A 21,661-nucleotide genomic window follows, 5' to 3' on the forward strand; every position below is an offset into this window, starting at 1 on the left:
TCATATAATTTTACATATAATTAATATTTAAAGAAGCACTTGCGCTAGACACTCCAATTTCAATAGGATACGTGAAGAAAGTACTCAAGTCTGATCAAACATGTTGCCCGTGAAAATACAAGTTCGATTGAAAGTGGAAAATGTCAATTTTTATGATAACAACCGCAATCCTATCCAAACTAATGGTGTATGTTTGAATTAGCTTGTTTCATGTTTAAAACAGATAATAAAGCTTACTGTAAATCTATTAAAAAAAATGTTTTTTTTCCTCTTCAAATCAAAAACAAAAACAAACATGCAAGTAAATCATTTTGAAGACGCATTGCTCAAAAGGTTTAAATAAATAAATAAAGACGGAGCAACATTAACGACCGTTATCAAAGTAAATCATTTTGATGACGCTGAATTCTCAATCAACTTAGCATCATTTTGTCAGATGGCTTACTAATTAACAATGACCATCTTTACCATCTTAGCGCGTGTTTGTTTTTACGTTTGCAAAGGGCAAATGTGCATTCATTTCAAATCCATCCAGAGACATCCTTTCTTCATTAAGGTGCTTTGGAACGTGCACGGCTATTCAAATTTCAAACACAGCCTTAATCACTAATCATTTTACTTATAGACGCCAAACCACTTATAAAACTAACCCATCAGATGAGAGAAGGATGATGAGACCCCCAATCATCTAAAGAATGCTCGGACATGTATTACTAAAGCCTTTCCTTCACCACTTCTTCGATGAGATATTTGCTGTTCCACACAAGCACCAGTGTCTCGGCATGCACGAATCTTCTACGAGACCGTGGGACAGGGGCTTGGAGATTTAATGCACATCTTTGAGATTTGCATCTAGCTATCTTCAAGGTACTCAAACAGTATCTGTCTGCATACTGCAGCACATAAAAAAATATTAGAACATCCCAAGGTTCATTCCATGGCGCTCTTGAAAACGTGCTGATAGTTAAAAGATAAGACTGGCTCAAGTTTACCACGGCAATATGAATCGTATCACAAAATGGAAGTATGAATGGATGAAAAATGAGAAGATGAATTATAGCCACTAGACTTGCACATTGATAATAATTCCCCATAGATTGGGATGACAAGTCAAGAGCTGGTAAAATAACTAATTACAGAAGTGGAATGGTGGACTTACATTTGGAATGTCAAAATGACCTTCACTTGCATCGCATGTATCCAGTGACAATTTTCGAAGCAATGGCATCTGTAAGTTATGACAAGATATTCAACATCTAATATCAAGTTTCCAACATTACAGAACCAAAAATAAATAAATATAAGCAAAGTGCAACCTCTGAAGCAGCATAACCTATGAAGTTTCTGTATAGCCCAGGGCCCTGCATAGTAAACGACAGCTTCAATATATGATTTCCAGAGGGATCCACACAGCAAATGTTAGCTTCTCTTTTTCAGAAAGTTGTGGGAAAAGACAGTTGAGATCTTACACATAAGTTAGTATTATCTCATTAGTCAAAGTCGCGTAAGTTTCATACTTTAGAAAGCGTAACAAAAGGTGTCTCAACGCAAAAAGAATGACTTCTGAGTTTTTATTTGTAATTATATTGCAGTTCTTATTTAATCACTCAGAATCAAGTTATCACATAATCATCAATTGAAATGTTTAGATCTTCAGAATAGAAGTAAATAAATAAAGAATATAGCTAGGATAATAATGTGCACATCAATCAACAAAATCACAACAGGGCTCAAATGCCATGTCTTGCACTAGGCTTGGAATCTGAAACGCACCATTTTTAGTAAAAAAAAAATGTTTCAACAATTAAAAGAGGCAGAGCCCCTCCCCCTTACTCCCATTCCTTCCTTCTGCTTCTCAGTCAAGCCGCCCCTCTTCTACTATCTATTCTCATCTTCCTCAACTTAACTTGTATTTCCTCACCTTAAAGCATCCTGTTGTCATTGTACTTGTAGAGAAACTTTCAAGCTCCACTCTTTTTGTTCTCCACCTACACAGCTTTGGAATAATTTTATAAAGGGATAGTGCCCTAGGGAGTGAGGGGTACGTGACACTAGAAAAATCATTATTTGGGCTCGAAGTATACCCCAACTCTGAAAAAATTAGTTCATAGCATGTTCCCATTTTTAGAGAAGGTGTATTTTAGCTCTAAGCATAAATCTACGGATTATCTTTAAACATATTTCTAAAGCCTTGTTGAATATTTGGTGGTGCTTAGATTTGATAGTCACTACTTCCATTGCAATTCCAAAGTAATCTTGGGAGCTAATTTTCTTCATCGTTGCAAGTGGATAGTAATGATTATGGCTTGTTTTAAATATTTTATGATTATTTTTTTAATTATTTTGTTTTGATATTAATGTCTAAATTATTTACTTGGGGAAACAACATTTCTGATCACTTCAAAATTATTGCATTATGATTTTTTGTTCAATAACACAATTATATTTGTGAAATGTGAAGTTGTTTAGTGATAAACAAATTTGAAACATATGAAATTAAGACTTTTATCATTGATGAATTTGGTTCAGTTTGAGAGTGGTTTTCTATGAATTATATTTTGAGGGAACCCAAGCTAGAATCCCATATCCATTAGTGGGGGTAACGGTCTAAGTGCACCTAGTTATATCCCAAGATGAAACTGTCAATGCACAGAGAGGGTTGTCAACAAGATGGAGCTAGCCCGATATGAGATGACATCATATGACATGACTTAGAAGAGAGTTGTCCATTAGATAGAACTACCCATGAGGAAGTTGCCACTCTTACACTAGGAGAGGACTTTGAATTTCTAATGGCAGGTTATTTCATTTTTATCTACATCTATTCAAATTTGAAACTTATGGACTTAAAAGAAAATAATTTCTTATTCGTGTAAATTATATTTTGATGTATATTGCTATTCTTTAAAAAATTAGATTACATACAATTATTTCAATTGATTTAACATGTTATAATCAATGAAGCCCATATACCTAGTATGACACGAGTATGATATACGACAATTTCTTGAAATTTAGAATACGATATGTCCCACAAACGTTACTACAAAATTATAGGAAAATTTATGTAGATGTAAACTATTGGTAAAGAAATACACATTTATCATTTATCATTAATTCATAATAATGATGATCACAATTCACAAAAAAAGATATTTGTAATCATAAAAAAAAAATATATAGAATTCAGTTTCTGCTCATACCATAACCAATTTTAGTTCACTATATCAATAAAAGCATCTTTGGTAGAACTTATAACAAATATGAGCTCTATACAATAGCCTAGCACTCAAAAGCATCATTACTAAATTATTGTCTAATGCTATTTGTATCACTCTCCTCTCCCCTTACAATCATTTAGAAGCATAGCTTCTAAGTCTTGTTTTTCCAGAGACAGTTGTGTCAATTCGAGAAGTCTAGCACCATTAGCAAGTGGATGATGTATATCTCTACTAATGTGCCACAACCTTGTCTCTCCTTTTTATACCCTTCATCTAGATAAAAGTTGAAGGTTCAAATACACATAGACCAAATATTCTACCCATTTTAGATCTATTTTGTTTTTCTTCAAAGAATGAATAGAGAAGTGTGTACTCTAATTCCTCTCAAGCATGAGAAAGAATATGGTTACACATGAAGCTTATGTCAAGCTTTTTGGATATTTCTCCTATACGAATCCAAGAAGTATCCTAGAAAAAAAGTTTTGAAAAAAATTGAAAAAGATTGGATACTTTTTGGTTACGCATCCGAAAGTATCTAAGCAGTATCAATATCTAACATGGGTACAAGTACAACACCAATACTTTTCCATTTTTGAAGTATCCAAGCTTCATAGGTTATAATCAAGCCTTATTTGTGAACCACACTAATGCACTATTTGTTCCCCCTTACCTTTTCATAATGGGTAATATGTCCTTACTGAGTCTATGTGACTCATTTGTTATTTATTTTTCATATCATCAGACAACTAAAGTTTCAGAGTACTGGAAATTATTGTCCCTCCCAATAGAACATTTAGTTGATAGGCCTCCATTGTTTTTATGGTACTTTTGACATTCAACAGCTTTAGAAAGTATTATTCTGCAAGATTTACTAGGAAATGGTGCTGAAATGTGTTAAACAGGGAATCTTTCATTATTCTGTTTTCTATTATATGGGCTGAATATTAAAAATAATATCAGCAGTTATTCTTTTCAAATAATTGAATCATGAATTTAGGAATCAGTCTTAATTAGCAATTAAGGGTTGTGAATCATCTTGTAATATATATAGAACAGAATATATCGAGATTAGGCAACAAGCCAAAAATTCTTGACAACATGATGTTAGTGCCCTTGACTGTTGATATTTCAGTAGATTTTATATATAACTTGGTTTAAAAGAAAAATTCAGAATGTTTGTGGTGCTTAAGGTCACCAAACAAAGTAATATTTCAGTCAAACCTAGCCTGTGCACCAAGCCATATGTCCTATTTTGGGTTGGAACGGAGACATCAGGGGACAAGTAGCAATTATTTCAAATTATAAATTTCTTATAATATTAATAGTACATAATCATAAGCTTTAATTCCATTTTGTGCCTCCAAAGTTTTACTTTTTTGGCAAATTTTGCCTCCATGTTGTTTTTTTTCACAAACTATGCCCCCAAACTTTCAGATTTTGGCAATTTGTACCCGCCTATCAATGTACCAACAGAGTGCTAACGTGGATAAACTCAATGATGTGACATGTATGACCTGGATAAACTTTGCACCCTCGAACTCACTTTTTTGATGAAATTTGCCCTCAAAATTTGGCAAAAAAAACAAAAGTTTGAGGACACGAAGTATAATTAGTCCTTCGTCAAACATGTTATGTCATTAAATTTATTCACATCTGTTACAGATATTGTGAATATATTACAGATATTGTAGATACATATATTATGGTTATTATCCTCACTATCAATTAGGGATATGATTAGATTAGTTTCCATAATATAAGAGATTAGTATCTCTATCATTTATTGTATTCACTCTATAAATAAGATTCGTGTGTACAACAATACACACAATTCCTGAATCACAACATGGTATCTAGAGCTTAGGTTCTATTCCTTTAGATTTTTTTTCTTTTTCTTCTTGCAGAGGCCTTCACCCACCGTCGTCGGCCGCTGCCTCCGACCACCAGCCCCGACCGCCGCCGGCCGACCACCGCCGTTGCTGCCGGCCGACCACCGCCGCCGATCACCGATCGCAGCCGATTGCCGACCTCCGACCGCCGCCTGCCAATCGCCGCCGCCGGCCACCACCGTCAATCGCCGCCCGCCGCCGCCACCCACCTCCGACCGTCGTCCATATCAACGACCTCCAGTCGCCACTGATATTCGTTTTTCATGGCTGCTTCTACTTCAACTACGACATTTACCAACATCCCTCCAATTCCTTGTTAAAAGTTGATCGGAGAAGCCAATTATACCACTTGGGCAGCTACGGTTCAGCTTTGGTTTCGTGGTCAAGAACGTGCCGACCACTTAACCACTCATTTTTCTGCAATTGCTACCGATAACCGTGAGCAGTGGCAACAAATTGATGCCTCACTGTGTACGGTTCTTTGGTTTTCTATTGCTCCGAACCTTCAACATTCTTATCAAGCATTCGACACATGTTACGATGTTTGGCACAAGGCCAAGAAAGTTTACGCTAATAATGTTTGTTGGAATTCAAGTGTGAAGCAAAGTCCCACATTGGTTAGAGTTGGGCATGTTGAGTAATATATAAATGAGAAAGACCCACTTACCTAATGCCTTAAGGTTTTAGGTTATGTTGTGGTGTCAAGCTCACTTGTATGACTTACTTACTACCCATTGTATGGAATGCTCCCTAGTGTTCTAAACTCCCCAACATTGGTATCAGAGCCGATGGTTCGACCAAGTGACTGGTGATCGGCTCAAACGAGTATTGGCTAGATCCAAGAGTGGGATCCTAAATGGAATTGGTAGGAGATCCAAGAGTAGGATCATCCCTTGTATTGAAAGTCTCCCTAGAGATGTGGAGGACGTGTGTCGTTGAAGTGCAACGATAGTACAAGTAAATTCTGCTTGAGGGAGAGCGTGACCATGTGGAAGGGATTCACACTTGAGGGGGAGTGTTGGAATTCAAGTGTGAAGCAAAGTCCCACATTGGTTAGAGTTGGGCATGTTGAGTAATATATAAATGAGAAAGACCCACCTACCTAATGCCTTAAGGTTTTAGGTTATGTTATGGTGTCAAGCTCACTTGTATAACTTACTTACTACCCATTGTGTGGAATGCTCCCTAGTGTTCTAAACTCCCCAACATTGATCTAGGATAGGCGGGACTTGAATTTTTCCCAATACACCCCCTCACGCCTATGAGGCATGCATCAATGGTGGGTGACTCATTTTTAAAGTGGATCTAAATGGCTCTGATACCATGTTAGAATAGTGGATTAAGCCTAACTCAACCCTACAAAACCGGCTTGTAAGGTGAGGGTTGCATTTCACTTATATACTATTCAATTGCCTAATCTCTAGTCGATGTGGGACTTGGGTTTTTCCCAATACACCCCCTCACGTCCAGCACTATTGGGCTTGGTACGTGGATAAATGGTGGGTGACCCTTTTTAATGATCTAGGATTGGCGGGACTTGAATTTTTCCCAATACACCCCCTCACGCCTATGAGGCATGCATCAATGGTGGGTGACCCATTTTTAAAGTGGATCTAAATGGCTCTGATACCATGTTAGAATAGTGGATTAAGCCTAACTCAACCCTACAAAACCGGCTTTCTATTGCTCCGAACCTTCAACATTCTTATCAAGCATTCGACACATGTTACGATGTTTGGTACAAGGCCAAGAAAGTTTACGCTAATAATGTTCAACGTCTTTACAACGTCATCACCAATATGATGACCACTAAGCTTGAGAATAGGACATACAGACATATTTGAGTAAGCTTGACCATCTGATTGCTGATTACAATAATTTAATGTCTTACCCCTCTGATGTGGCAAGCTTTGAGAAACAGCGAAACCAGTTCTTCATGATTCTTGCACTTGCTGGTCTTCCTCCTGAGCTTGAGTCTGTCCGTAATCAGATTTTGTCTGCCCCTATTATTCCTACATACGACATTGTTAGTGAACAATTGTTGTGTCTCTCCATCTCTCATACTGTGGCTACTCCTTCTGCAACTGCTGCAGACTCCTCTGCTCTTGTTTCTCACTCATCTAATCGTGGTAGTGGACGTAACGAAGGTCGTGGAAAACAGAATCGTCGTTGCAATTATTGCCACCTCTTTGGTCATCTTGAAGTCAACTATCGCAAAATGGCCCGAGAACAGTCATCATTCAGCTTCGAGCAGCCCAACAATCTGCCTCGCCTGCCACTACCGTGGCTCACTCTGGTAATCCTGTAGCCTTTATGTCTCGGTCTCCTCTTGGACCTTGGATTCTTGACTTCGGTGCATCTGATCATATGACTGGTAATCAATCTTATTTCTCTAAATTGTCTTTCTCCGACTCTTTGCCACCTGTTACTCTTGCCGATGGTTCTCAAATTAAAGTTCATGGCATTGGTCAAATTCACCCACTCCCTCACCTCCCTTTACATTCTGTTCTGTTTGTTCCTGGTTGTCTTTTTAATTTAATTTCCATTAGCAAACTCACCAGTACCCTTGATTTCTCTGTGTTGTTTGTTAATAATTCTGTTCTTATTCAGGATCGGCGTACTGGACAGACGATTGGAGCAGGACATGAGTCTGGGGAATTGTATCGTCTCTCATCACCGATTGTGTGTATTTCCACCTCTGCCGATCTTGCTCATCAACGTCTTGGTCATCCCAGTTTGGAAAAATTACGACTTTTAGTTCCTAGCCTTTCTATCGTTAAAAACATCCAGTGTGAGTCATGTCAATTAGGGAAACATGTCCGTCAGTCTTATCAATCTAGTGTCCATAAATGTGTTGTGTCACCATTTACCCTAGTTCACTCCGATATTTGGGGACCTAGTCGAGTCTGTTCAACTTTAGGTTATTCTTATTTTGTTACCTTTATTGATAATTTTTCGCGTTGTACTTGGGTTTTCTTAATGAAACACCGTTCTAATGTTTTTCATATTTTTCAAAGTTTTTTCACTGAAATTGCTTCTCAATTTGGTCAATCTATTAAAATCTTACGCACTGATAATGCAAAAGGGTATTTATCTTCAAAATTCCAGTCTTTTCTTTCCTCCCAAGGTATTCTTCATCAGACCTCTTGTGCCCACACACCACAGCAAAATGGTGTAACTGAACGCAAAAATCGTCATTTGGTTGAGACAGCTCGTACTATTCTCCTTCATCACAAAGTTCCACTTCGATTCTGGGGTGATGCGATTCTTACTGCATGTTTACTTGATTAATCGCATGCCCTCCTCTGTTCTCAGCAATCAAATCCCATACATCATCTTGTATCCACAAAAAGATTTCTATCCTGTTCCACTTCGTGTCTTTGGTTGTACATGTTTTGTCCATGATCTCACTACAGGTAAAGATAAGTTTTCTGCTAAGTCTCTCAAGTGTATATTTCTTGGTTATTCTAGACTCCAAAATGGGTATCGTTGTTTTTGTCCACAACTTCAACGCTATATTGTTTCCGCTGACGTTTCCTTCTTTGAGTCATCCTCTCCTTTCTTTTCTGAGGATATTACTAGTCATACTTCTTTGGATGATCAACCTACTATTCCAACTCCGGCTCCGGCTGTAGTAACTGATCCACCACCATTACTTGTCTATCAGCGTAGGACACGTCATCCACAGGTGGTTCCATCTACAACTCCCCCAGCTTCATCTTCTGCTCCAACCGACTCTCTGGCAACGTCTCCTGCACTTGAACATCCTTTGCCTGAGTTACCTATTGCCATTCATAAAGGTATTCGAACTACCCGCAATCCTCATCCTTTATATGCTTGTACTCTTTCATGTCATCGATTGTCTCCTTCCTACTTTTCTTTTGTTTCCTCTTTGGATTCTGTGTCTATTCCCAAGTCTACAGGTGAAGCTATGGCTGATTCTTGGTGGAGACAGGCGATGCTGGATGAAATGGATGCTTTGCAGACTAGTGGCACGTGGGAGTTGGTACCTTTACCACCTGACAAGTCTACCGTTGGTTGTCGATGGGTGTACACAGTGAAAGTTGCACCAGATGGTAGCATTGACCGCTTTAAAGCGAGATTGGTTGCAAAGGGCTATACTCAAATCTATGGCCTCGATTATGGGGATACTTTCTCCCCTGTCGCCAAGATGACGTCTGTTCGCTTGTTTCTTGCTATGGCTGCAATTCGTCATTGGCCACTACACCAATTGGATATTAAAAATGCCTTTTTAAATGGTGAATTGCAAGAAGAGGTTTATATGGATCAGCCCCCTGGCTTTATTGCTTCCGGTGAGACTTACCTTGTTTGTCGTCTTCGTCGTTCTCTTTATGGCTTGAAGCAATCTCCTCGTGCTTGGTTTGGACGCTTCAGCTCTGCCTTGATTGAGTTTGGTATGACTCATTGTGAGGCTGACCACTCTGTTTTCTTCCTTCACTCTTCATCTGGAATTTGTATTTATTTAGTAGTGTATGTTGATGACATTGTCATTACTGGTGATGACTCCGATGTATTTGTCGCCTCAAATCTCATCTTCAACGCCAATTTCAGATGAAAGACCTTGGTCCACTTAGATATTTTTTGGGGATCGAGGTTGCTACTCCACTTCTGGTATTGCATTTTCCCAAAGAAAATATGCTCTGGACATTCTTACTGAGACTGGTATGGTTGATTGCCGCCCTAGTGATACTCCGATGGATCCCAACATCAAGCTTCTTCCTGGTCAGGGGGAGCCATTGGATGACCCAGAAAGATATCGTAGACTTGTTGGCAGACTTAACTATCTTATTGTCACCAGGCCAGACATCGCATTCCCAGTAAGTGTGGTAAGCCAATTCATTAACGATCCTCGTGATAGTCATCGGACTGTAGCAATGCGGATACTCAGATATATCAAGAAGGCACCGGGCCGAGGACTACTATACGAGGACAAAGGCAATTCCAAAATTGTCTATTATTCAAATGCTGATTGGGCAGGATCACCATCAGACAGAAGGTCTACCTCTGGCTATTGTGTTCTAATTGGAGGCAACCTAATTTCATGGAAAAGCAAGAAGCAAACTATAGTTGCTAGATCCACTGCGAAAGCTGAATATCATGCTATGACAGCAACTGCAAGTGAAGTTACATGGCTACAACAACTTCTCAAGCAACTTCAAATTGGAGACACTTAGGGAACTAAACTCATCTGTGATAATGAAGCTGCTCTCCACATTGCCTCCAATCCAGTCTTCCATGAGCGGACTAAACACATAGAAATAGATTGTCATTTTGTAAGAGAGAAAGTGTTCTCAGGAGAAATCACCACTGAATTTGTCCACTCTAGTGACCAGTTAGCAAATGTGTTCACAAAATCTCTTAAAGGACCTCGGGTTGATTATATTTGTAACAAGCTTGGTGCATATGATATATATACTCCAGCTTGAGGGGGAGTGTTACAGATATTGTGAATATATTACAGATATTGTAGATACATATATTATGGTTATTATCCTCACTATCAATTAGGGATATGATTAGATTAGTTTCCATAATATAAGAGATTAGTATCTCTATCATTTATTGTATTCACTCTATAAATAAGATTCGTGTGTACAACAATACACACAATTCCTGAATCACAAGAACATCAAACATGTCATGTCAACAATCTATTAGTATTTTGACGAGAAATTGACAAGAGAGCACAAATCACCAAACTTTAAAAGTTTGGGGGCATAATTTGAGAGAAAAAAATTGGGGAAAAGTTCAGGGGATACAAAGTGCAATTAAACCTAATCTTAATTTCAGAAAACAATAAAAAATGAGTGGAAAACCTAAGACAAACAAAATCAATTATCATTTATCAAGATGGAAGCGACCCAAATATTTTTACTTGAAAATATGCAACAGCTTATCAACTGACCTTGATTCGTAATTTAAATATGCACGAGATGTAATGAGAATTTTCTTAAAATAAAAAAAAAAACTTATAGAAAGCTCACATTGTGACGCAGCAAGATATCTTCAAGAGCTTTGCAGCCAAGAAGAGCAGAAGCCCCATTAGCTGTTGCTTCTCCACATTCCTAAAAAAATATGCATCCTTGCAATTAAAATTTACATATAGAAACCTATATTCCTAGAGGATAGATAGTATGATAAGGCTTCAGAACAAAAGAATCTCATTATGTTATTAGCATTAGTTATCTTTATAAATAAGACCTCCATGTTATATTAAAAAGGTAAGGACTCTTTTTCCATGTCCCTTCTCTCTTCCTCATACTTGTGAACAATGTAGGAACTATGATCACATGCATCATCTAAAGAAAAAGTATTTGATGTATAAAAACAAATTAAAAGGAAATAATTGCCATAATCAAAGGATTAGCACTCAGTCTCCACATCAAATGAATAAGCATAACATTTTCTGAGCTCCCGATAATGAAAACCAATTTCTTCCTCCCATTCCCCAGCAGAAAAAATTATTCATTGTTATAAAATTTCTGTCCAGAAGATGACAGCTGCAAGCCACATATATTGCTTGGTTTCATATTACACAAGAAACAACAGTTCTGTATGAATATTTATGATTATCTACCAACATGCTATAACCATGTGTGAGATAATTCTAAGTGTTTCTAAAGGGGAGGAATTAACAAACCTCTAAATGGATAGAGACCAAGCCTGGCCATCCACATGAAATTATCTGTAGAGAATCTGCAATGAGAAATAACAACTTTGACAAACATATAAATTATCACCAGTTGATTAAATTAGCTGTGGTCAACCACTTTGCTATAACTGTACAAGAGAAAATTCACCATCTTGCTATTACCCCCTTCCTCTTTTAACATTTTTCTCTTTGTTGCTATTGATTAGTGACCACTAAGGAATTCTAAGTAGCTATAGTGGCTGTTCCAGTTTATAATATTTTTGTTATCTAGAGGGTTCAACTTGTTCAAATTAGATGCATATGATACAAAATCATGTCCTATGAATTAAGTAAAGTTCACTTAATAATCATTACAACTAATTATTCCTTACCTGGGTCAAGAAGAGGACACCCTAGCAATGAAAGCTCAACCAAATTTCTGCAGTTTTGAGTTAGAACAACCAAATCATCATTTGTCATCCATCGGGTTACTCTTTCAAGTCTCAACTTTGTTAGATTTTGCATAGGGAATTTGAAGCTTGACATGGATATATCACCAAAACAATAGCACATAGCTAATTCTTGCAAGTTTTTCAAGGAAGTAATTAAGTTTATCACAACAATATCAGATATTACCTGTAAAAAATAAAAACAAAAAAAGCAACAAACATAATTTTAGCAATGTGATACAACATCTGATAACTGAAAGCAGAAGCATACATAAAGTACAAGTTATAGTTAAAACAAGAAACATGCATTTCCTAAAGAGAAATGAGAAGAATCGGAAAGACAACAATTAGGCTATAAATGATGAAACTAATTCAAAGTATAAACCTTGACTCATCTGAGGAGGCAATAAAGATGGAACTCCATGAACTGTAGATGTTGAATGGAAAAGTTTAACCACTAAATTAATTGAAGGATAGAGTTTCTCCCTTGTTCTTCCATACTATGAGTAATTGAAATAATTTTTCTATATTTTTAGGGAGCAATAAAGAACCTCAAATCACAGTGAAGATAATTATCACCTGAAAATGAAGGATTATTGTTTCTAACAAGGGGCAGATTGCAGGTAATTGTTTCAAAGCATCTTCACCCAACATTCCACCTAAACCTACATTGATGGTTTTTAATGACATCAGTGCAGGTTCCAGAGCACTCAAAGAGAAGGAAGAAAAGCCCCATCCAAATTCAATTTCTTCCAATCTACACATTTTTCCTAAATCAGCATGTAGTTTTTCATGCAAAGAGGAAAAGCTAGATTCTCTCTTTTCAACACAATTGTCTCCCGGAAACAAATTTTTACAGTCTCTTGCTTTCAGACACTTTAAGCGTGGATTTCCATGAATAACATAAGCTAATGCAGCCCCAGAAATCTGCAATTTCACAAAAGAAAAGAAAATTTGAAAAATCAAAATAAAAAAAGTAAGTAATTATCATGAAAGTAGTGTGGGTGGCATGCAAAATACTAATATATTTGTACTCCATGGTGTCACAATTACCCAACCAAAATGTCTCTGCATATCAATTAAATTTTATTGGGAAATGTTTTATGATATAACAGTAGGTGCATTAGTATGCATAAAATATATCAGCTAAGCACACAGAAGAGATTTGCACAAGAGAATTTGGAATAGAGGGATGAAACTGAATAACACGCTACAAACTTTGACCAGCCTTTATAATTAAAGCAAGCATAAAGGTTTATAATGTGTATGTAAGTAATAAATGCATCTAAAACAACAGCAAGGATTCAACAGGAGAAGGATATAACTTGTTTATTAGCCAATCTTAATGCAATTAAAGGAGACATATACATCATGCTTAGTTATTTTAGGTGGAGACTAGCCCTGTAGGTTTTAACTACCATCTATCAGACCCAAAAACCTTCTTGTAAATTAGAATGATGCAAGCATTCTGACCACATGTCCTTAAACTTCAGCAAGCAGTACAGTTTCAGTAAAATAACAAGACATCAACAACTATTACCACTACAAAGATAAAGACGAAAAATGCCAGTTTCAAAATTGACAGCAAACCTTAGTGTTTGAAACATCAAGCATCTCCAAGGAAGAACCTACAAAATTATACAGTGCCTGGTCAACCAGGTCAGTCCCTCTCAGGCATAAACTCTTCAAAACTTGTGTTTGAGACATAAGCTCTAGTAGAGATGACTCACAAACACCTACAAAACAAAAATTCATCATTTGTTTTTCAATGTAAAACGGAAGTTCATAAAAAATGAAAAATGTAAAATATTCCTCTCAAAACAACAGTACTTGGTGTTGTACAAGCTGTTTTCAATTGTAAAGCATAATTTAGTCCCTTATTACATTTAAAGAATAAATGATTCATGAGGTTATCACTAAAATGAATTCTTTCGCCTCAAAAATGTGAGGCACAAGCTTGGAAATAAAACATAAAAATTGGTGGGCTGAGCACCTAGTTCCACATGCAATCAAAATTTTAAGGCCTAACATGTCGAGAGATCATAAAGGTGATCCAAAGAAAACATTATTATTTGAGTGATGTATGCCTATATCAAAAGCAAACACATACAGACAGGAAAAATCTGGATTTTCCCCATACCATACAAAAAAAAGGTATGTTAAACCATTTTCATTTTTCAGTCCTTTGTTTTGTTCACATGAAACTTGATCTAAGGGAGGTAAAGTTTATCATAAATGACCCAGTAACTTCTGAATGTTAAAAACATATGCAGCCAGTAAAAGGTATTTATTGAAAACTTATACAAGCCAAGTATTTACATATTCACTTTCGCAGTTCACCCAAATAAACTACGGAAGGAATACAACTTACCCCTGCAGCCACCCATATGCAGTGTTTCCAAATTAGACACCACAGAAATACCTATAGCGTGTACCGAGGGGAAGTTGCTACTATCAATAGCTGAGCAAAGAGCTTGAACTGAATTTATCCCAAATGAAGTATCACAAGTCACAATAGAATTAAGTTTTCTACACGTGGATATGAGGTCTGATATTCCAATATCGGTGACAGAAATGCATCCTTTAATATTCAGGTGACGCAATGAACCACATAATTTGGAGATGTAGCGAAGACCCAAATCTGGCAGGAAAAAAATATTGGATGTTAACATGGACAAAAACATGTAAACTATAAGAAGAAAAAAAATATTTAGACTTTATATGAATATTTTCGCCAGAAAAACCCATACCACTGACATCAGTTCTTCCTTCCAATGTGAGTTTTGTAACGTTAGAAAGAGGTGGTCCAAATCTATTAAATAGCATGATTTTCACTTCTTCATAAGGCTTCTCTGGTACCCGTGGTAGCACAGCAGAACTAGAGGATAAAACTGTAAATAATGCCGGTACCACTGGGGTAATATCAACAGTCAAGTCAATTTCGCAGACCATAGGACGTGTCTCCAATAATTGAAGGAAACTGATTGTCCCAATGTGCAAAAGATAAGCTGCTTTTAATATTCTTAAAGAAGGAAAGGACTTGCAGAAGCAATCAACAGCATGTTCAATAAGCAAATATCGACACTTAGAGATATCCACCTCCTGAACTGCTTCAAAGGTTAAGGTTTTTGACAGATTTTGTGTGAACACACATTTATCTCTTATAGGATGACCACAATTAATAAACAATTGTTTTATAATATTCTTTTGCATGGGATCTGTTAAACATGATTGAGGGATGAGTGACAGAAGAAGTATGGTAGATGTTATTTGCGGGCAACCAGAAAGGTTCACTCTCTGCATACAATGAAAATTTACGTCACAAAAGCATGATAGCATTTCTAATACATTATCAGATTCCTACAGACAGCTAATAGACAAGTTGGCTAAGATATTAATCAAAATGATGTGATTGAATAGAAATTGCAAATACTTAAACCAAAAATCAGAAGGAAGTAAGAAACCAATGGATACTTTCAATAAAATGTTGATTTACAGAGAGTCCAAATGCCAAAGACATGGTAGTTACACGACTAGAAGGATTAAAAACCACATTAGAATGTTTTATGGGTCTCTTGACATTAGATAACAGAAAAGTGAACTTCGGTCTATGCAATGCCTATCTGTTCAAGTAATAACTCGCAATATTTTTGTCCATATCATCAAAAGAAATAAAAGATAGTATCATCTTTGACATTTCACTTAAGTTGGTATGGAATATGGAGGGACATTGCCAGTTCATTTTCTAATTCTACTTCAAAATGTTCATATAGAAGCAATCTCAATTATTAACCAAGGATTAATAAGGCACAATTCATACAAGATAGTAATCATTCTTTTCATTTATTTTCTTTCTTTCTGAAAAATTGGGCAATATCATAAATGCAAAGCATTAAAGGATCCTAATCTAAAGCAAAAAAAAATAATCAACAAAGCCAAAATCATTGAGTGGCTTTCAAGTATTAAAAGTACCTTCGAATATTCTGTCAGCCTAATCCTGAGATGATGCAAGTCTCTATACTCAAAAGTATCCAGTGAACCCATAGGAACAATATTTAATAGTCTGAAAATTGAATCAAGGCTTTCCTCAGCCAGCTGTTTAAAATAAAGGGAGTTTCTTTTTCCTGTTAAACAAATAAAAAAATTACCTTACATTAACTAGGAATTTCTGCATGAAAAATAAAGACTTCAGGGCTTAATATTAAAAAGCTGAAGAAAATTGTATACCTAGAGCAAACCACAAAGGCAAAAGGCCTACACGAATCTGTTAAGAAGCAAAAATAAATTTATATGTAGTCTAAGCATAAATGACATGGAAGCATATAGAAAAATTGTCATCAATGGGAAAGCTAAAATTTTGATGGAAAAATATTAAACAAAATTTAAGACCTTGATTAATATGTGTGCCAATGAACATTCAAATGATATGGAAGCATATGGCAAAATCGTCAATTTATATGCCAATTTAAGACCTGGAATTTTACATTTCTCAAAAATGCATAGGGTCATTTGATGTATGTCGGCGAGGGTTTAAAATGTGTGCCAATGAACACATATTGTGGGATAACTATCAAGGTGAGTAGAATTACATGCGAAGGACACTGGGAAGAGGGAACATAGGGAATCATTTCATGTAAGCATAGGAGGTGAGAGGCAGTGAAGTAAGCCAGTTTCACCATTTGAATCCTTAGTTTCTGATGATGCTTGTTATCGTCAGTATGCATCAATAAATAATCTTTACACCAGCACAGTCTTGAATGTATTTCAGGCAACCATTTTTATGAGATTAAATTACACCAATATTCCCTGATTAAAATTACATTACAGGATCTGACAGACCACCCTTCTATTCTAAAAGCCAATATATATCTTTTGACAGTTGAATGAAACAGTAATGTCATAATCACATTTTATCAGTATGGTTCTTTTGTAGTAAAATGTGGCTGTTGTCACTCACTATTGGGCTTGGCTGTTGTAGGTTTGCAAAATAAAAGATTGATAGATGTAATTTTTAATAAACATGTAATGATTAGAGTAGTTTGCTCTTTTTCATGAGAACATATGTTACTTATCCATCAATTACATTGCAGAAACTACAAATTAAGCTGAACTGAGACTAGCAAGTAGAAATCTAGATCAAGTTATGCTCTCCATATAAATGTAAGGCATCTAAGTATGGTTGCTTAAGTAGGGAAGTTCCCTTCTATATTTGACCACATATAGCAACAAGCAGTATATTCCATCAAAGTCTAGTGGCAACAGTCAGAACTTTAGAATATTTGGATTCTAAAAGTTTTAGATTCTTATATCATAATGTTAATGATTATTATTAGTTATAGTGTTTAGCTGAGTTCAATTTATCTCTTAGGAAGTTGATATATTTTAATTGTTTTCTTTAAAATTGTTGTCATTTAGTATTTTTATAATCACTATTATTATCAACAGATCAATCTGCTGAGTGGGAGATTCACTTAAGCATGTTTAAAAATTGAAATCTTAGTTTCTCTTTTTTCACAAGGAGAATTTGGGTTGTACTTTTCTTATCACAAAATCATAACATCTCGCAAATTCACAATTATGCAAGGTTACTTTTCCCCTTTCCATCTTCACCTTATAATTTTAAAAAGTAACCTTGTCCATAAATAGCATATTGTTGACAACATTCTGGTTTCAGTAATATAGTGAAGCATGTCCTTTTGTTTAGAAGATGGAAACAAACAGGATTCAGTTTGACCCTCTATGCAAGTAATTTTTCCCTTGACTGTTTCCATTATAGAATGGACTCAGGGCTTTTATATCAAATTGGGGCATATAACCTCACTTGTTTCAAAATTTCATTGCAGTCGTCTTCAGCTTTGCTTGGCCTCTCAAAATTTTCCAAGTTACTTTCAAGCCAGAGAAGAAGTGCATCAGAAACATGCAGCTCACTGTCAAGATACTATGACATAAGAATCTCAATTTGCTTAGTAAATTACATAGTATTAAATGAATCCATTTCATAAATAATCAGTCAACCTGTCAACAGTCAAGTGAGGGTGCTTTACTGAAGATAACAGCAAGTCATATGGAAGTTTTCCAAAAAAATTGCTATGCTTTGCCCACATCTGTAAAACAAGAAAATAAAAGAAAAATCTTCCATCATGTCACTTTAAATACAAAAATAAAAAAATTAAGCTTAGCATAAAGTAGGGGATAAAAAAAACAGAAATATTGTTGTCAGAAACTGTGTTTGTACTCTTGTACTGAAGTCTTTTCAAGACAGGCTCACCAGAGCCTATATCAGAGATGCTCATCCAGATTTTAGGCAGACAAAATGTTTAAGTCTTAATATTTAACATAGCAGAACTAATATCAGCAACGATAGAGGGGCAAAACATCCTCTTATTTCATTGTATGTTATTGTCCCTATATTAATATAAAATTCAAAATTACCAATCATGAATAGTGGCTCACAGCAGCCAACCACAGAAATGCTACAACACAATAGCAGATAGCAGGATGGTTACTATACCAAAGATTATTGATACAAACTAAACAATTTATACTACACACAAATAAACACTCAAAAAAATGCCCAAAATTAAAGATAATAATAAGCATAAGGATGCAAATTAACTACAGACTACATGAAGTTCACATCTTATCTATCAAACAAATTAACTAAAGGAAAACTGGCTCACTCAAAATATCAAGAGGTAAGTGGGTAATTGCCTTTCACATATCCATATGCATTTTATCTGACTAACAATATCATGATCGTATCTTCAGCAATTGAAGTCTGTTTTTAATAACCACAATTCCATTTTAATTTACAAATACAAGATATGACTCTCAAGTTTCAAACAGTAGTATGAAAAGCAAGTCTCTTGGTGGCACCATATCCTCAGGAAACAAAGTAAACAAAGCACACACACAGGACAATACTATGCATGAATAAAACAAATCATTATATCAAGGGTATAGGTTTCAGTTCAACTCTCAGAGATATCTTGTTTTTGGAATTCACATTCACATATCCTGAAAACCCACTCTAAACTCTAAAGAAATTGTCACCAAAGGGATGCTAACATGATAATATATGTACAACCGCACAAACATTTCAGTAATAACTTGAGTCCATAATAGAAATTAGAGAAAAACATAACAGAGAGAAACCGAACTATGAGATCATCATTAAGAGAAACAGTACAGAGGATAAACCCTTATATAGCTAAGCCCTGTGACGCACTGCTGAGTCAGCAACTAACAAACACACTAACTGACTTTCTAACAGAATAAATGCAACTGAAATTACAGAACATAATAGTCCAATCAATAGGTATGTAAAAGCACCTCACAAGATTTATTTATGGGCAGACAGAGACACAACGATGCGTGATTAACAATTGAACAAACATTCCAAAGCATGAGATTACTGTTTATTGCACAAGCTCTAGTGAAAGAGTTGAGTACATACAAAATTTCTTGCTAGGTAGCCCATACATAAGTGCAGGATAAAGTCACTTGCTGCAAAAGCCAATACATTAAAAAAAAAAAAAAAAAAAAAAAAAAAAAGACAATTGTTAGAATAAACTGTGTGGTGTTATAGCCAAAAGCAAGAATAGAAAGGGCTGAAGTTGCAAGTTAATCACGTTTTCCATTAAAAACAACAAATTTTACCAAGGTCCGAGCCAAATTTCCAAATTTGAATCAAGTCCTCTAGTTGTATTTGAGTAGATTGAAACCCTTCAGGTGAGAATGCCTCAGAAAGCCATGTCTCACACTTCAAGAGAAGTGTCTCCACTCCAAAATAAAGCGCACCCTGAGCCATACAACAACAACACAAACAGCATCAGACAATAGAATGTCAAAATGACAAATACATTAACTACAAGTTTAAAGTTCTCCGAACATTGCAGTCACGGATTGCCCAATCAACGTAACAGCTCCACTTGTACCAACAGCATTAAACTAAAAAGTGAAAAAAAAAAAGTGTACCTCATAAAGAGGGAAGAAATTATCCAGTGCAATATCCAACACGCAGCCACACATATGCTTGAGAATTTGCAAAAATTCGCTCACATTCCAATTGATAGTGATAGAGCCCAAGCATGATTCGCTGTAGGAGTAATAAGTTGGCGGATTATTAGTTATCATGAGTTAGTAACGGCATATAACTAACTACAAGGTTTACATCACAAGTTTATCAGAACATGCATGCAAGAGCTTGAGTTCAATTTAAACACAATGACGGGGAAAAGAGAAAAACAAATCGCAAGGCTAACATAATTTCTACCTGAAGCTCCCGTCGAGAAGACCACGGAAATACAGAGATTGTTCAACGAGCCTGTTATGAAAACAATTGCAACTTAATCGACACTTGAGCCGTAAGTTAATACTTAATCGAATTCAATGAGAGAGTATAGGGAAGGAAGTGAAGAACCTATTGCGGTGTGCCTGAACCTTAATCGTCGGGAAGGTGAGAATGGTTGGGAAATCCCAAGCGAGGATATCTGTGGTAGACACGAGAATCTCATCGTTTAGGGTTTGCGTTGTTTCGATTGGATCAGTGTTGGTGCAGAGCAGGATAATGTGGTCGTCGTCATCGTCGTGTGAGACCTCCATGGATTGGCGTCAAGTCACTAGTACTACTCGCTTCGGTGGTGCCCGGAGCTGCTGCTTGGTCCTGCGGCGTTCGGAAAAGAGAGGTGAAGAATTATCGCTCGATGCCTGAAAGTTGAAATTTATGAAAAATGATGTTATAGATACACGTGAAGTGAAGAAACTAAAATGATACACGTTTGCTTCCACTAATTTACTATTCACGATAAAGGAGGGGAAGATGAACACGTGTTTGTTTCCGGTGAAATACATACTAAGAAAGAAAAGCGGAGAGTTCTTCGATAAACCATAAAAAAAAGTTAAGAAAGTTACGTTAGCAACGATCGAAAGACATGATTGTCCTTCTAAAAATTACGTGCATAATCAATTATGCATGGTACATATGTGCAACGACGGATGCAGGTATAAGAATGTGGGGGCAGTTGCCTCGGGTCGTTCCCAAACTGGAACGGGTCGTTCCAAACTAGTAAATTGGCTTAAAATTCCTAGTTGAGAACGGACCGTTCCAGTTTCTTAAAAATGCAATCCCAAATTTGTAATGTTAAAAATTTCTTAAATTTTTAATTGGTAAAAATTAATTTGTACAATTAACGAATGTATCTTCATTTCATTCTAATTTATGTCAATAATTTATCAAATTTTTTAATTTATTAATTAACTTTCAAAAAATTTATTGTACATTTTTTTATATTAAGAAAATTTTATTATTTAAATATTGACATCAAAAAGTGGAAATATAAAAACAAAAGTAATACATGTTTATAAAATTAAAATAATAACACTTTCATAAATATTAATAAAATAATATTAAAAAATATAATTATCATAATATATTTTGTCATTATTATT

At 35.8% G+C, this 21,661-nt stretch overlaps 1 protein-coding gene across 1 annotated transcript; it reads right to left on the reverse strand.

The window, feature by feature from the left end:
• Positions 1–322: 322 nt before the first annotated feature.
• LOC109796114 (ubiquitin-protein ligase) lies at positions 323–21,007 on the reverse strand. Its single transcript, XM_083077648.1, is given in 19 exon segments — positions 323–893; positions 1,160–1,228; positions 1,317–1,361; positions 11,116–11,196; positions 11,772–11,827; positions 12,155–12,398; positions 12,791–13,138; positions 13,802–13,947; positions 14,583–14,913; positions 14,915–15,508; positions 16,184–16,335; positions 16,439–16,475; positions 18,033–18,138; positions 18,227–18,315; positions 19,668–19,717; positions 19,871–20,012; positions 20,189–20,309; positions 20,487–20,537; positions 20,634–21,007. Coding segments are annotated over 19 exon segments (3,024 nt in total). The 5' UTR covers positions 20,816–21,007; the 3' UTR covers positions 323–713.
• Positions 21,008–21,661: the final 654 nt, after the last annotated feature.

The sequence above is a fragment of the Cajanus cajan genome, chromosome 6, assembly GCF_000230855.2.
Source record: "Cajanus cajan strain Asha chromosome 6, NIPB_CcT2T_4, whole genome shotgun sequence".
NCBI classification, from domain to species: Eukaryota; Viridiplantae; Streptophyta; class Magnoliopsida; order Fabales; family Fabaceae; genus Cajanus; species Cajanus cajan.